We start from the raw sequence: 18,124 nt of genomic DNA on the forward strand, positions 1-18,124 counted from the left end.
GCCTTCAGCATCCCATGCTTGTCGTAAGAAGCGACTATCTGGATCGGGTGGTCACGATAGCTGACTTGGTCGTTGTATGTCATTGTATCCCAATTGCATGGATTGATACTCATGATGTCAAATCACTGGATTGTCTGGTCCAGACTAGATTATTTACAGACTGCCTTCGTAAAGCTGTAATATTGCTGAGTGCAACATTAAACAAAAAACAAATAAACATTACGCCCATGTTCTCACATGCCTGGATCAAAGATGACGACGATGATGATGATGATGATGATGATGATGAGTGAGTCAGTTAGATTTTAAAGTCTCAGCATTATTTCAGCCATATAGCGATGATGATGATAATGATGATAACAGCAATACCACTCATAACTCAGTTCAGGCAATGTACTACCACAATCATTAAGAGAGCAAGTACTGCCTTGGACAGTATTTCAGTCACATGATGGCGTCAGCACACTGTGCAAGGAAAGCCTACAGTGACGTCGGTCTGAGACATGACCACAAGCAAGGCTATCATGGTGATGACAAAGGATCATAATCAGAATAAATCAGAGCCACTGATCAGCAGATCCAGACACAACTAAGGGACACAACTCTGGGGTGAGTGTGGGTGGCGTACCTCCTGTCGTAGTCCAGGTCCTCCTGGGTGGAGACATTCTTGTGACTCTTGTGGCTCCCCGTGGCCTCCTTCCGCTCCACGTCCAGTCGCACGTTGATGACGTAGCCGCTCCCCGGGACCAGACGCGGCATTTCATCCCCAAACAACTGAGATATCACTGAACACACGAATGGTTTTTGTCAGTTCACTTCACTCTCAGGTCCATGTTAAGGATGTCACTGACCGGCAATTTTAATATTAATGAATTTCCTATCACCAGGTGATCACATGCAACATTCATAACCATGACAAATACAAAATACACTAATGAACAAGATGAAAGCTGGCCTAAATAAGGGGAATGTTTACCATTACATTAGAATTTAGTTTCAAACTTTCTAGTGCAATGACATCATTTTGGGGGAAAGATTCACACTTGAAAAAGGTTTCAAAATCACATTACCAAATTCAGATTCAAATGTTAGGTGATAGAACACAAATAGTGTTGAAAGTGAAGGTTTTACTGACAACACACGCTGGCTCCTGTATTGACCTACTTCTCTTCCTGTACTGACCTACTTCCCTTCCTGACCTACTTCCCTTCCTGATCTACTTCCCTTCCTGTACTGACCTACTTCCCTTCCTGTGCTGACCTACTTCCCTTCCTGATCTACTTCCCTTCCTGTACTGACCTACTTCCCTTCCTGTGCTGATCTACTCCCTCCCTGTACTGACCTACTTCCCTTCCTGACCTACTTCCCTTCCTGATCTACTTCCCTTCCTGTACTGACCTACTTCCCTTCCTGTGCTGATCTACTCCCTCCCTGTGCTGACCTACTTCCCTCCCTGTGCTGACCTACTTCCCTTCCTGTGCTGACCTACTTCCCTTCCTGTACTGACCTACTTCCCTCCCTGTGCTGACCTACTTCCTTTCCTATACTGACCTACTTCCCTTCCTGTACTGACCTACTTCCCTTCCTGTACTGACCTACTTCCTTTCCTGTACTGATCTACTTCCCTTCCTGTACTGACCTACTTCCCTTCCTGTACTGACCTACTTCCCTTCCTGTGCTGACCTACTTCCCTTCCTGTACTGACCTACTTCCCTTCCTGTACTGACCTACTTCCTTTCCTGTACTGACCTACTTCCTTTCCTGTACTGACCTACTTCCCTTCCTGTACTGACCTACTTCCCTCCCTGTGCTGAGCTACTTGAGGTTATTTCCCTAGTCTCACCTGCTCCGACCGTGCTGCCGATCCCTGACTTCCTGTTGGGGGAGTAACTGAAGGACTTGTTACTGTTCTGCTCTGAGCCGCTCTGCAACAACAGCACAACAATGGTTATGATTAAGCAAAAATAGTGACTTGATTATAAGTTGTCAACCGATCTCGAGGAGTATTTGGTATGATGTTCCCTGTGTGTAGCCTATGTACCCCAAGCCATCAGGCGAGAAGAACATGGGCTCACATGCGGTGTACATCACACCATATGCCCCGAGTTATCGGTTAACAACAAATTTATCTTACACTCATTCATACAGATCCAGAATAAATATCCGCAGTTTACCTGAGTTAAGTTACTTCCCTTTACCCAATGCAATCAGATAAACATCGGTTCATTTCAACTCAACGATACTTATTTGAGATATGCAAGTTACCTACGATGTGTTCTGATTGATTTCTCAGTGGGCTGTATGAGCGGGCTACATGGAAAATAATAGCCTGCTCTTTAAACAATCAGAAGCTAGTATTTTAATGTAAGGTGAGATAAAGCTTCATAACAGACTCAGCAAGCAGATAGTGAACTAACTCGCTGACCTGTTACTGGAAACAAGGGAATATCATTTAACATGTTACCACGACTACAGAAGCATCCATGTGATGAACTGAGCTGCCTTTCACTTCCAGGGTTTCAGATGGCCGTCGGTCACCAGTCATAGACTGATAAAATTTCAATTTGACCGATGGTTTGTTTAAGTTGTCGGACTCAGGACCGATAGAAATGCTAGGCAAGGGGTCACACGTGTCATAATTTCATGATTAAACAGTAAATAGTAAGGATTATTCCTACTTATGGTATCGATTTTAATGACCAATGAAATACTCTCATAAAGTTTGATGTCAATCGAGACAATGTACAGTACATAGTGTCCTGTTTTCGATCAGAGCTTTCAGCATCATATATGCCTTTATTATTATTCCTGACACAATACTATTACCATGATTATCGTCAAATCACAGGTTTTCGGACATTGTATGTTTTTTATCACAAATACTTCCACTAAAGTGAGGGGTGTGGCGTTACACAGAAATTGTAAATTGTAGATGACGGCTTGTTTTTAATATAAAGCTTTCCTTTATAAGTGAATGAGATGTTTTACAGTTGTTCACGCGACTAGCATCCGAAACCCCATAACACGGCGATATATGTTGTGTTAATGTCTTATGTTGTTTTGTCTTTTCAACAAAAGGTAAGTAAGTACAAGGTAAGTCTTGCATTAAACGGTTCATAAGTTGGATAGAACACTCCTCCAAGATTTTGGTGGATAATGTAAAACCTCAAGCTCGGGAAAAGCCCTCTGGCCTACATCCCTCAGGCATTTCCCTCGCTCACGGTTTGATATTTTTAACTAAAACCATGGAGTCGTGTTTTATTCTTAACATACAATGACATCCCGACTGAAACATAACATTTACCATACTCAGCATTAAATCTCATTTAATCCTTAACCCAAAGGACATTCTAAACAGAAAGGTCAAAGTTGTACTTACCGCTTGGTCATTGTCCTCGGACATGGAGTGTCTGTAACTGCCGGGGGAACTACGCTTCCGGAACTCCTGTCCGGAACTGTGGCGAGAGTCACGGGAGGGTGAGGACTGGATCCCCGACCTCTCCCGGGACATGCGATGACCTTCACCCCGACGATGTACATTTTTACCATAAAATCCACCCTGGTGAATTTGATCCGATTCCAAGATGGGTGTTTGAGGGTGTGGGGACCGGTGAAGGGGAGTTCCTCGAGAACATTGATCGGGGGAAAGCAGACCTGGGTCAACAACACCTGTTCCAGAATTTGACATGGCCATTCCTGGTCTTATCATCCTCCGAGATGCAAGCCCCCTCCCGCCTCCCCGGCCATACCCCTTCTTCATGCCCCTCTTCATTCCACAGTTGTGAAGGGATCTCTTGTAACTACGCTTGACAGCAAATGCATTTTTCTTTGGAGCTGTTGCCCGGCGAGAAGCAGGGAGAATGTTCTTCAGGGAGACCGCACCAGTGTCACTAGCAAACTCAGTGGCTTCACGTGGTTTCAGAAATGATTTTTTATTTTGCATTTTTGAATGCACATCTACAAAGACTGACCTATCCAAAGCCTCCTCTTGATTAGACAGTGTTGGCCGCTTCATGCTGGATTTAACTGGTTCCATGGTAGATATCTTCGTCAGCACTGGTGGATCCTCATCTCGTGGATGATTAGCATCCATCATTTCAGCATCAGCAAAGATATCGGAGACACTGTTGTTCAGGGAGGCTGTATCATTGGGAGGGCCGAGAGGGCTCAGCCTGACAATAGGAGAAGATTTCTTGGTAGTCAGCCCACCTCCTCTCCCCATCTTCATACCCCTGCCTCTGCCTCTCTTGGCTACCTGAAGCCTCCGTGGTGCCGGCGGCGCGCTACCTGCAGCTGGGGTTGAAAACAGGGACTCAACAACATCATCGTTTACATTGCTTGCATATTTTTTCTGATTGATTTTTATTTGTGACAACACTTTCTTCCCATACTTCTTAATATTCATCAGCCCTGCACTGACACTCATTTCCGGCTGGAGGCCATAGCTGCTTGCATTCTTCTCGGCTTCGATTGCAGCTTTCATCGCTTTCAGCTGAGCCTCTAGTCTCTGTAGAACAGCCGGAGAGTGTTTCTTTTTCTTGTTCCATTTATGAAACTTTTTCTTGCGCATCTTCGATCTTGGAGAGTTCCCCTTGGGTACTTTTTTCACGTCTGCTGTTTTGGGTTCTGTCAGAGTAATATCTTGCTTACCAATACCTGTCTCTCCTGATTTACCATATGGTTCAACCATATCTTCTCTATCTGGCTCCTCCTTGAATTTCTTAATTCTCCTTTTCGGGGATTGGAACTCTTCGGCGGAATCTGGGATGGGGGGAATCATGTCGCCGTTGTGAATATCCAACACGGCATCATTTAGCCGAGGCTCTTGAGACAATTGTTCTCTCAACACCGCAAAAGCATTTTTCTTAACGATGCTTTTGGTTTTGCTGCTCTTCGCAGACGAGTCCGTTTCTCCATCTAAACTATCCCCCCCAACAACCGAGGACATAGCACCATCATTCACTTCAGCCTCACCAACAAAACTGGTATTCAAGGCCTCAAAAGAATTCTGCATTGTTGCCATTTCAGCAAGCCTCTTCAGGTTCTCGGGGCTTTTGGGGCTTTTCTTCTTTAGAGAGGAGGTCAGGTATTGTTTCTTCTTCCTCTTCTTAATACTCCATGGCTTATTTGGAGCTGGGATCTTCAAATACGATTTCAGTTGTTCATCATCCTCATCACTATCCAGACATGGACCCTTGGCCATCAGAGCAGCAGCGGAGTCGTCCCCCTCCTCGTGAGTGTCTGCAACACCGTTGGTCTCCTGTCCCGACAAAGCCTTCTGCGTTGCATCTAGGAAATCATTCAAGTCTTGTTCCTTTTGCGAACTACTGGAATCTTCCGCAGGTGGCCTTGACCCAGATTTCTTCACCTTTGCCTGAGAAACTTTGTCCATGCTAGCTTTCCGTTTACGGGACTTCTCTGAACTCAGTATTTTAGTTTTCAATAATTTCTTCACCTCTGAATGCTTAGAACCATTCAAAAGGCCACCTTCCCCAGATTTAATGCTGTTCTCAAGCGTATCACCATCCATACTGGCTGTACCCTCACTGCCGCTCACAATGCTCGACACAGTAGATAACTGAATTGGGTCTGAAGTCTTACCAGGGACGTAGGTAAATAAGTCTACATCCACCTCTGGAGCTGCGTCCTCTGTCGCAACAACCTTTTCCACCTCAGCCTCCTTCACATTATCTTTGGCTACATCTTCAGCAACTGGATGTTTACGTGGTCGACCCATTTTCTTCTTCACTTTTTCCACCACTTTTTCCCCGGAATCAATTTTTCTAGGTCGACCAAGTTTCTTTTTCTGGCTTTCCTCTTTGTCACTGCTAGGCTCCGGAACAGTTTCTTGTATCTAGCAAGGAAATATTCCAATCATCAGCAGGGATACATGTTTGTTTGTTGTTGTTTAACATGACACTCAGCAATACTCCACGTATAAAATGGCGGTGTCTTACAAAACGTGTTTGGACCAGACAACTCCAGGATTGATACGAGCAGCAATGATGGCACGCTACCAAGTCAGTCCACCAGATCCATAAAGTGGCCATGAAGAACACCTCATTCAGCAATATTTCAGCCACTTGACGCCTAAAAAATCATTTCTGTTCCACACAATCAAGCAATTGAAATCATGAGCATCGATCTATGCAATTGGGATGCGATGACATCAATCAACCACGTCAGCAAGTCTGACCACATGATCCTACTATTTGCCTCTTATGACAAGCATGGGTTGCTGATGACCAATTCTAACACAGATTTTCAAGGGTCTTAAAATATGACAATGCATGGTATCTAAATCGTATGACAGGACACTGTATCTACTTACAGTGTCATTCCCTGGTTTGATGACGTCCTTGTCAGCATCTCCCTTGGGTTGAGGTTCTTCTTCCATGACAGCCTTTTCTTCCTCCAACACAGCTTCTTTCGGTACCTCTTCTACACCAGCTTCAACCTGCTCCTTTTCATCGCTCTGCTATTGATAAGGTTACCATGGTTACATCTTGCATGGGGAACTAATAGTGTACTGACACATTTCATTGTGAAACAATACATAAATATATGAAACATAAAATTTCAGTCTTAAATGGATCAGTTTGGTTTAACACCGCTCTGAACAGTATTTCCGTTATCACGCCATGTCAGTCTGATGTGGGAGGAACGTTGGAAGTGATGCAGGTCTTAAGTCACATTCTACTCTGGTAAAATCCTTTAGAATTCGAACCCAGTATTTTGGGTTTCTGGCACACCCAAGGGACACAACTCTTCCCTGCTAATTCAATGCTGGACCATCATGTTCCCCAATATTAAGGAAACATTTGTCAAAGGAAATCAATATTAGCCCAACTGACGAGACTAAAACATGTTTAATATGTTTAGTCAATCACAAAACAATAGTGGCTGGAGACTTTTTGTACAAACATTCAGAAACTACTGTCACATGACACCTTATATACACTTGTACCATTTTGTATCGATACATTATCTTCTGATACATATATCTTATCACAGTATCATGATCCATGTTCCAATCCTCGGATTTTGTCCTAAAGAGAGAATAACCAATAGGCTAAGTAGACTTGTCTTTGCACTTGTTTATTTTGCTTGTTTGTTTGTTTGTTGTTTAATGCCACATTCAGCAATATTCAAGCTATATAACGGTGGTCTGTAAATAATCGAGTCTAGACCAAGTCACTTAGCCTGACAGCCTTATCCATTTTCATCGCCACTTCCGACAAGCATCAGTCATCATCTTTACCAAGCTTACCGTGGAATCCCCACTAGTTCTCAGGTACTAACATGTTCAAATAAAACCCGGCACCAGCTCATCAAACTGACTCGGGCTACCGCTAGTTTACATCCCGGCACCAGCTCATCAGTCAGTCTCAGGCTACCGCTAGTTTACATCCTGGCACCAGCTCATCAGTCAGTCTCAGGCTACCGCTAGTTTACATTCCGGCACCAGCTCATCAAACTGACTCAGGCTACCGCTAGTTCACATCCCGGCACCAGCTCATCAGTCAGTCTCAGGCTACCGCTAGTTTACATTCCGGCACCAGCTCATCAGTCAGTCTCAGGCTACCGCTAGTTTACATCCTGGCACCAACTCATCAGTCAGTCTCAGGCTACCGCTAGCTTACATTCCGGCACCAGCTCATCAGTCAGTCTCAGGCTACCGCTAGTTTACATCCCAGCACCAGCTCATCAGTCAGTCTCAGGCTACCGCTAGTTTACATCCCGGCACCAGCTCATCAGTCAGTCTCAGGCTACCGCTAGTTTACATCCTGGCACCAGCTCATCAGTCAGTCTCAGGCTACCGCTAGTTTACATTCTGGCACCAGCTCATCAGTCAGTCTCAGGCTACCGCTAGTTTATATCCCGGCACCAGCTCATCAGTCAGTCTCAGGCTACCGCTAGTTTACATCCCGGCACCAGCTCATCAGTCAGTCTCAGGCTACCGCTAGTTTACATCCCGGCACCAGCTCATCAGTCAGTCTCAGGCTACCGCTAGTTTACATTCCGGCACCAGCTCATCAGTCAGTCTCAGGCTACCGCTAGTTTACATCCTGGCACCAGCTCATCAGTCAGTCTCAGGCTACCGCTAGTTTACATTCCGGCACCAGCTCATCAGTCAGTCTCAGGCTACCGCTAGTTTACATCCTGGCACCAGCTCATCAGTCAGTCTCAGGCTACCGCTAGTTTACATTCCGGCACCAGCTCATCAGTCAGTCTCAGGCTACCGCTAGTTTACATCCTGGCACCAGCTCATCAGTCAGTCTCAGGCTACTGCTAGTTTACATCCCGGCACCAGCTCATCAGTCAGTCTCAGGCTACCGCTAGTTTACATCCCGGCACCAGCTCATCAGTCAGTCTCAGGCTACCGCTAGTTTACATTCCGGCACCAGCTCATCAGTCAGTCTCAGGCTACCGCTAGTTTACATCCTGGCACCAACTCATCAGTCAGTCTCAGGCTACCGCTAGTTTACATTCCAGCACCAGCTCATCAGTCAGTCTCAGGCTACCGCTAGTTTACATCCCGGCACCAGCTCATCAAACTGACTCAGGCTACCGCTAGTTTACATCCCGGCACCAGCTCATCATTCCTCGTCCACACTAATGACAACATATTTACCTGACTTTTCTCCGGTTTGTTGTCCAGGTCTGGAGTGTCCGGGGCGGACGAGGTGCCATTCTTGGCTTTCTGTGATGACAAGACATCATATGAACCTCTGCACCGATGTATTTAGAATACATGGACACAGCCATGTAGGTTCATAACAAACATAAGCAAATATCTGCACAGAACATGCTGAACTTTAACGCCTGAGTTTTAACAGTGAATTCACTTCACTTGTAATAATTACTTGAGGCCATCATCTGTTTTCGAGAAGTATCATGATTTTAACAATGTTTAAAGATGTTTACTGTTTGACTACGTATAACAAAAAAATATAACCCATGTACATGTCATGCTATCTAATAATGCAATGCTACCACAAAAGGAAAAATCTTTCAAAATGTTAACAAGACACATCTATTCAGTAGAGATGATGATGTATGATGTTTGTTGCTTAACGCCACACTCTGCAATATTCCAGCTCTATGACGCAGTCTGTAAATAATCAAGTCTGGACCAGACAATCCAGTGATTGACATCATAAGCATCGATCCACACCATAGGGATACAATGACATGCATCAACCAAGTCAGCAAGCCTGACCACTCGATCCCGTTAGTCGCCTCTTGCGACAAGCATAGTCACCTTTTACGGCAAGCATGGGCTGCTTAAGACCTATTCTACCCCGGATCTTCACGGGTCTATTCAGTAGAGGATCATGCATGAACAAATAATGTAACCAGGATCTCAGTTGTTAACACCTCCACCAGCCAGGTGATACTGTTCACCACTACACTCTAATGCCACTAGGATCTCATTACCATATCATGCATATCGCTAGTCAACTACAGGGCCCCGTTCCACAACACGATCTTAGCGCTAAGATGATCGTAACTCCCATACTTTAACATAGGCTTACGACAGTCATAGCACTAAGATGATCGTAACTCCCATACTTTAACATAGGCTTACGACAATCATAGCACTAAGATCTTAGCGCTAAGATGATCGTAACTCCCATACTTTAACATAGGCTTACGACAATCATAGCACTAAGGTCGCCTTGTGGAACAGGCCCCAGAACTATAAATTTTAATTCATTTTGCTAAAACATCTAAGATATCCATGGTAACAAGTCTACTGGATACGTCAAATAGCAAAATAATGAACTCAAAATACTCCAAAGCAAAAAGTGTTTCCACGAAATGAACATATTTAATAGCTGAATCCACTTGCCGGTACCAATGACTCACCTACTGTGAAGTTTCCAATAGTTAGAAACAATCAGTGAGTGAGTGAATGAGTTGGGTTTAATGCTGCTTTGAACAGTATTCCAGTTATATCATTGTGTGTAAGCTTAATGTGGAAGGAAAGCCTGAAGTGACGCAGGTCTTAGAGGTTTACCACTTTAGTGAAACCACAAACATTGGTATTACGCTAACAAACCTAAAAACATAATTGGGGTGAACCAGGTTTCAAATCCACAATCATAGGTTTCTGGCTCAAGGGACACAACTCTTCATAACAAAATGCAGACGACTTGGCCACCAACTTATCTGTTTATACTAACAAAAGGACACTTAAACATTTCGGGTCTTCAAACAGCCTGACTTTAGGATCTCTGCTTGTCTATATTAAGAGTATTAAATTTTCCTGAAATTGTAAATTTTACAATAAATTGTATATACCTACCCTTTCTCACACTATGAATTACTCATTCATCTTAACTCTTTCAACACCAGTCAACCAGAAGTGTTTACTGCTGGGACACCGAGTTCCCAGAGACTCTTGTGTGATAGATGAAGCCAACATTTATCAAAGAAAATACCTGCTTGTAAAATATATTTGCTACTACATGTTATACACCATTTGAAAGGTCTGATCCTATGGTTTATAAATATGAAAGTTATATTTTTCAAATTATTTAAAATAATGCATTTACAACTTAATTAAATTCGTTGTAAATAAAAAATGTACGCTAACACGTTGTTAACATCCAGATTAAGGACCAAGGAAGCGAAAACTTGACGATTTTCGGCAAATATATGATTTCATAATATCCACGTACCTATTTCTGTTTTATTTTCATTGTTTACGTAATTGGAAAATCATTTTAAAAAGAATTATAAATAGTTTCTGTCATCACCCATTTCCCGATAACAGCGACTGTCCGCTCAGTAAAATGAAGAAATACCCCCGTTTTCGAGGTTTCGTATGAATAACACGTTCGTCGAAGAATGGCATATGACACATCGCTGGAAAGCTTATTCCTTCATCTACACGCTCGTAACATCGACTGGTTTCTTTTCGTAGTTATAACAAGCGATTTCATTGGATTAAAATTGGTTTCTAATGACGCTTTCTTGCTGAAATCTGCTACAAGTTTCGTGATTGGTCAATTTTGATCACGTGACCTAAGGCAGCCAATCAAATTACAGCTGTGATACCAAGCTCGTGTTCGATAAATTACAGAAGTTTGCGAAAGAATTTTGTTAAATCGTGTTATTCTGAACGTTTTGAGCAGGAAATCACGATATATATTAAAAATATGGAACTTCGTGAATGTATCGTGCTAGGTTACGAGCTGTGACAAAGATTTTTCATGCATATATTTTTGCATTAAACATCGTGTCCGAGCCGAGAATTCAAGGCGACGAAAGCCGAGATGTCATTTGACTTACATTACACGTGATCGCACGAAAAGATGGAAATAATAACTTAGATGTAAGTTTGATTACTTTTAGATATATTTTTGTTGATTTTATTTATTACTTTGTATAATATATTTAAAGATTTGTTTAAAACGTCTTTATTTTCCTCTTTGACGTGTTCGATGTGGACCCGTTGTCGAAATGTGTGTCCGAGAATTTTATTTTCAATAACATCGCGAGAAATAGTGAATAATTTTTTAATTTAACGATAAAAAATGTTAAATTGAAATGGAATATGTATTTCAGACATTGTGAAATGTGATAGATTTAATAAATGAATGACATTACAGGTAGGTCCATAAAAATATATACTATTTTGACGTGACTACGGCTTGGCCGGATAACCGGCCTGCGGTGTCTGGGGACTCAATGCTTCTTGGCCGGATAACCGGCCTACGGTGTTGAAAGAGTTAAGATCCTAAGTGAAAATGTGCCTAAACATGCTAAACAAAGGTTTCCAGTTTCTAAAAAACAATTCACCCGAACACACCTCCCAACAATCTGGGTTTGGGTTATGCACGCTTTTCATGCCGATCGATTGAAAATGAGGTATTTTCAAAATTCTCATCTAAATAATCTTACCATTACAATGAAGAAACATATAGGACACTTTATTTTCTATTTTGCAGAGCTCCGGATAACCTTTTTGAGCAATTGAGTTTTTACTCGAAGGTTTCTATTTCAATTGGGTTATTACATTTTTCATTAGGTGACCAATATTTTTTCACTCATCTATTCATCACTCTATTGGGTTTTTTCCCAAACTGAGTAAGCATTTTGAGATTTTATAAATATGAAATAATGTTTTAGATGTATATTACGGTTCTAAATATAGGCTTGACTTGGAAAGTAAATTAGCTTGTAGTTGTGTTTCGGAAATTAGCTCTGTTGTACGCATGCTGAAAAGATTCGTTGGGTATTTATGTGTGCTGTTTTCAAACAATTGAGTTTTTCATTTAATGCATGCGTTTCTGTACCCAAGTTAATTGAAAGTAATTGGGTTTTGAATAGTTTTGGGGGTATTTTACGCAAATACGCAGCTTATCTGTAGCTCTGACTCTGTAAGGCACTTTCACCACGCTTAATTTAAGACCAAATACTGGTAGAGAAACACGGGGAGACCGCGGTTTTAACACTTAATATTTATCAATAAGACTTCAAACAGTTAATAGCAGGAATTCAAATTCCTTTTTCAGTAAATCTCAAGGACAAGTGAATAAGATAAACCAGTTGCCCTGGTTGAAATTCTAGTTGCCAAAAACTTTTCATTGAATTAAGTGACAAGCATTGATGACATGACATGCCCTTGCCGCCAGTGGCACAGTCTGTCATGGCTGAACTGCTTCAGACATTTTGGGCCATGATGTGATTGTCAGAATACTGTTGAGATTTGCTCGACCGAGTACGGTACGATATAAATGTCTTCACAATATTTATATTGGAAAACAATCTCACAAGAGACATACTGAGTGAAATGTGAATTTGGCAATAAGGAATTACACAACATGGTGATTTACACTTTCCTGTATTGATCTGCCATGAAGTTATTTCCTGCTACCTTGGCATTTCATATAGATTACGATAATCACAGGTTGTTGTCACATGAAATAAGACTGAAATAGTAACCATGATCGGAAGCTATTATGTACCAGGAACAATACATTCCAATATCCTGTTAGTTTTGTTGCTGCTTTTTCTGTATTCATTAATATTAAAATCATCACAAGTGTAGGAATGTATGGATGAGATGAAGTAACAAAGTAGGTTGTTTGTTTGTTTGTTTGTTTAACTCAGCAATATTCCAGCTATATGACAGTGGTCTGTATATAATTTAGTCTGGACTAGACAAATCAGTGCTTGACATCATGCGCATCGATCCACACAATTAGGACACGATGGCATGCATCAACCAAGTCAGCGACTCTGACCACCCGATCCCGTTAGTCACCGTTGGTCAATGTTTTGTCTGTCTAAGATTGTTAGATGTGTTGAAATTAGCACTTCAGGTTCACTACTTACCATAGCACTACGAACATGTTTCTACAGCTAGTTTTTCCTTTAGAAAAAGCTCTGAAATATTTATTGTCAAGACATTTCCATGGATTTGACGTAAATATGTATGTCGCAATATGTATCGTATCATGACCTTGCTGTATTGTTTCACCCCTAGCAGTAAGTGATCAAAACATTTGAAAACTTCCAGGTCAGATTAGACACAAAGATGTTCCACTAAATGAGAGATGACATGATTGAACTCATGCTGTCTACCGGTACCCTGGTCAGATAACTTGAGAATATTTTTGACGGTCCAAAGGAATTCAGTAAACATGGCTTTTTAGCTTGAATCAGGAAAAACATACAGAGTACATATTACTCTGAAGGAATTAGGATACTGATCTTGTGACCATGGTGACTATAGAAAAAATGATCTCATTAAAATCAGACCTCCTAGTCCAATACGATACCTTTGACAAACTCTCATAGGGAGGCTGTGTCTGGTGGACTTTCTGATCAGCCAATCAGTGTAGAGGATTCAAAAGTCTCTGTATGAGCCAGTCGCATCCCTAATACTTGTATCTCAGGGCTAGGACGAGTCCAAATTTATTACCCGGGTACCTACCCCCTATTACCCATCCCTACCCGGGTACCCACTGTAGGTCTGTTTTTCCGGAGTCTTGGCATAAGCTGCTTAGATACACTCATAAATGGATCTGATCATGCATACACTGAAGTTGACAGAAGCTGTATCTTTACTCAAACAAATAAAACTCAGAAGCAATGTGTGCATGGTCAGAAAGAAATGTGAACATTTAGCAACTTTTTGTGTAACCATGGAGTTTGTTATCATCATTAAACAATATATCACATGACTAACCACGGGTCTGGGTTGTCCTGTGGGTACCCGGGTCCTACTCCGAACCAACCCTACCCAAGTACCAGAGTTACCCGTCACAGCCCTATCGGAAATGCTCATGATATCAATCACTGGATTGTCTAGTCCAGACTTGATTATTTACAGACCGCCGTCATATAGCTGGAATATTGCTGGGTGCGGCATGAAACAAAAAACAAACAACTTATCGGAAACGCACACGAACAGGAGGTTCCTAATGCAAAATGATAAAGGGCAAGCTATTATATATTAGTGGATATATTAAACACCCTTTCATGTCTGACCGCCATGGCATCTACACCCAAAGGCATATACGATAGAATGCCACTGAGTGTTTTGTGTGGGTTTTCTTCTGTTACAATCAAATTTTGGAATTGGTCTTCAAAGTTTGGTAAGGGTTCACCTGACACAACCTCCTATAATGAGTTGTTAAATCTTCAATCAGAGGGGGATCGTAAATAAGAAAACGATCTGATCTTAATGAGACTGGTTAAAAATTGTCATAGTGCTTCACAAACAATAGACATGTTTTAGAGCAGGTGCTTGATGTTTTTCAGAACAATGGTGCCAACAGTTAGTGGACGAAAGGGATGAAAGTTGGAGAGAGAGGGAGACTACATCCACTGTCTACTGACTATCCAGCAGGGATCAGAGAACTGTACTGTTACCGTAGTGCTATAGAACAAAGCTGCCATCATCTCTAGATCAGCTGAAAGGGGCGGAAATACAATATGTGTTAATAATATTAATAGCTCAAGAAAACAGAAGTCCTTACAAATAATCAAGTCTTGTACCCATATATGCATTGACAACTTATCAGCAAATGACCACAAAACCAGTAACCATAAAGATATGAAAAGTTCAAAATAACGTTTTTCATCATTGCGCAAGTCATTTAAACAATGAACAATTAACAATTGCCACAAACATTTTTGAACAGGGCGGTAAAAGATTTTAATTTTTGTCTGGTTATGATATTAGTTCCATGATTGTGAAGGTGGTCTGGGTTTATCTCCCCTTGGTTAAACTCAAGCTCCTCACAGTGATAGCCAGTTCCCAGAGCCTCAATACTATCGCTGCTACCAGTAACAACTCCCCACAGTGCTAGGGGCATATAACCATACCCTTTTTGTTTACAAACAAGCAATGACTACCTTGATAAAAAAATACTTTTCCTGCATTTGTCCGCAATTTGAAATTCTATTTTATTTATACTTTCATGCAGTAGTGTGGTTAGAATGCAGGGGAGTTGGGTTTCCGTTAGTCCACAGTAGTGACAGCGATGTTACTGGGAGGGTAACAAAAGAGTGTGGGATGGAGCTCGGCCTAAAATAATGTGACCATGTTTGAATGAGTTTGAACAAGTTTTCTCCCAACTTAGAAAAAGAACCATCTACAATTCCAAACCAAGTAGTCTTGGCAGGCAAGTTGGGAGAAACTGTTATTTTCTTCTAAACAGGGACACCATGCGATAATGTTAAACTAAGCATTAAAGCCTCTTCTTTATTGGTCCTGTTATCAGTGAAATACAAGTCACCTCACCCTAGCCATAACCTTAGTTTTAACAACATTAACAGGAATTGCAAATTTGTAATTCCCATTAGGGAATTTTCACCGACATTTACTGAAGACTTAGAGCCGAATATCGGCCTCTGACATGTCTGAGGAGGTCTTTATCAATCCCTGGAGCCTGGTTATTTCTGAAGTAAAATATTTGGTCATGGCCTTACATCTTTTAACAGAGAAAACCAAAAGGAAAAAGGATGCATGATTCTTGTTACATTAAACACCCTTAATTTCTTTACTAGTTTTTCCGTATTACTTTAAATTGACAAAACTAAAATCAAAATGGCATATATTCAGAAATAAAGACTGACCCTATTTGCACAAAAAGTTGGTGCTATGCCTATAACTTCCATACAATAACCATACCAACCATGGTTAGTTCTGCTATCAGGAATTCCTCTATGCTTGCCCAGAGGCTGATATTCAGCCCCAAGTCTGTAGCAAATGGAACAATAGGAATACAAATGTTCCTGCTAATCTAGTTATAGCGATGTCCCGTCCTTGCAGGGACTTGTACCTCATTGATAACATGGCCAATAAACATGACAACGAGGAAGAGGCTTCAATACTTCAATGAATGCAACGCTCAGAGTACATTGGTCATGTTGGTAAAATAGCTCTGAATTAATAAATCAAAAATCCCAATATGTAGCAAAAAAGAAATTTTGTCACCCAGTTTGCATGCTATGTGCATTTAGTTTGGAATCCTAGTTATATCCCCAAATAAACAGTTGTGTACCATCAACCTGGGAAAGGGCCTCCCTACATAAACAAGCATACAAACTCCTACTGCCGCCATGACCCTAACATGAGATGTGCAGTAAAGCTTTTCGCATGTAAAGGAAAGTAACTGCGAGCTATATTCACCCACAGTTTTTTTAAGTATAAGGAGTTTTTCATTTTGGGGGGAAATGGAAATAAAAACGAAACATGCGGCAGACTTTATGATGATGCGAGCGGTGCCTGAGAACCAAGACTATTTTTATTTTAAGCCTAAGCACAATAATTCTAAACACCCCAGACCCAATCGCCACAACTCTTCATTTCAGAAGTGAGATCATGATCTCCATGTCTTATCACTAATCATGCAAGCTTTGCACAGATCTTCTCTCGCTGGTGTTCTTGAACTCTTGAACTCAACAACCAATCAAATGCCTCTTCAGAACTAGAGTTAAGCGTAGATTTACATTCCAAATTGCACCCTCATACATTGTCTACCAGCGCAACATCAAACCTCTCTGTGTCCCGAACTGGGGACAAATCCTTACAAGGTCATGCAAGTGAACCCTGAGCTCATTTGGCCTGCAATCTAAGGGAAGAATGTGTAGATTCTTGAGCCAATCAGACATCAGCTTTCTAAAAAGATTCGGCTTCACTTCTTCTTTTCTTTCTTGATTAAGAAATATTGATTTGTCCAAGAATACAAATATTCCCTCGACGGTACTCCATTTTTGGTGTTTAGACCCTGGTCCTCAAAATCGACAGAGTATAAAATATCCACAATATAATAACTCACTTATTTAGCTACATTTTGAAGTTGTATTATATTGTTTGAAATACAGAAACCAGATATGCTGGTCTGAATACTTCACTTGTACCGAGAATTTAGAAGCCTTGATGCTGATTGGCTGATTAGAAAGTTCACTTGATGCGACCTTCGACAGAGGTGTCATCAGATCTTCACTCAGAGAGGCATCTTTCAGAGTAAAAGGTCTGATTTTAATGAGATTGGATCCCTCAAACTGAATTAGAAGATTTTAATATATGAAATTTTAACTGGATGTCTTATTCAGAAGTTTTCCTGTTGTATCTGAGACAGTACGTAACACAGCGAGGTGAGTGTTGGTGCTACACTGCTTCTTTCAATCATTATTTTATTGGGCAGCTGCGCTTAGAGTCGTATCATTAAAACTGGACTCACAATGAAGCTACAGCAGCGAGTGGGTGCAGGGTTGTATCATAAAAGAACAGAGACATAATGCCCTTGATAATGGAGGATGAGAGTCAAGGATGGGGTATTTAGTATCTGGAATAAATTGTGGAGGGGTGGTTGAGAAGTCTTGTGTACTGTTGAACTAACCTGTATTAATCCAAAAGCGTCAGTATCTGGTTCCACTTGCTCCAATCTACTCGAACCAATAGCACTAGTATCACTACTCTCAGCCTGAAAATGTTAAACAAAGCAATGTCATGTGTTATCAGTAAAGAAATCAGAAAAGATATTGTGATTCTGAATTCATGTTCAGTTCAGACCTGCAATGTTAGAAATTAAGAGGGACCTGGGCAATGCTGGTGACCTTGATGAATCTAGAATGGACATACCGTATTCGACGT

General features: G+C 41.4%; 1 protein-coding gene across 4 annotated transcripts in view; it reads right to left on the reverse strand.

Annotated features, from left to right (window-relative positions):
- The window catches only part of LOC124123533, a 33,675-nt gene that overhangs the window by 7,709 nt on the left and 7,842 nt on the right, over positions 1-18,124 (reverse strand). Inside the window, exons 3-9 of one of the 4 annotated variants that reach the window (XM_046486711.2) lie at positions 17,871-17,954; positions 14,893-14,933; positions 8,636-8,704; positions 6,332-6,475; positions 3,380-5,854; positions 1,844-1,925; positions 629-785 (exon numbers count right to left, since the gene is read on the reverse strand). In XM_046486711.2, coding sequence (XP_046342667.2) covers positions 629-785; positions 1,844-1,925; positions 3,380-5,854; positions 6,332-6,475; positions 8,636-8,704; positions 14,893-14,922 — 2,957 coding nt within the window. In that variant the 5' untranslated portion in view covers positions 14,923-14,933; positions 17,871-17,954. Of the gene's footprint in view, positions 1-628; positions 786-1,843; positions 1,926-3,379; positions 5,855-6,331; positions 6,479-8,635; positions 8,705-14,892; positions 14,934-17,870; positions 17,955-18,124 lie in introns of all 4 variants that reach the window. The other 3 variants (XM_046486710.2, XM_046486708.2, XM_046486707.2) reach the window with 3 other exon arrangements.

Source organism: Haliotis rufescens, unplaced genomic scaffold (assembly GCF_023055435.1).
Source record: "Haliotis rufescens isolate VD_foot unplaced genomic scaffold, xgHalRufe1.0.p SCAF_23, whole genome shotgun sequence".
Classification (NCBI taxonomy): Eukaryota; Metazoa; Mollusca; class Gastropoda; order Lepetellida; family Haliotidae; genus Haliotis; species Haliotis rufescens.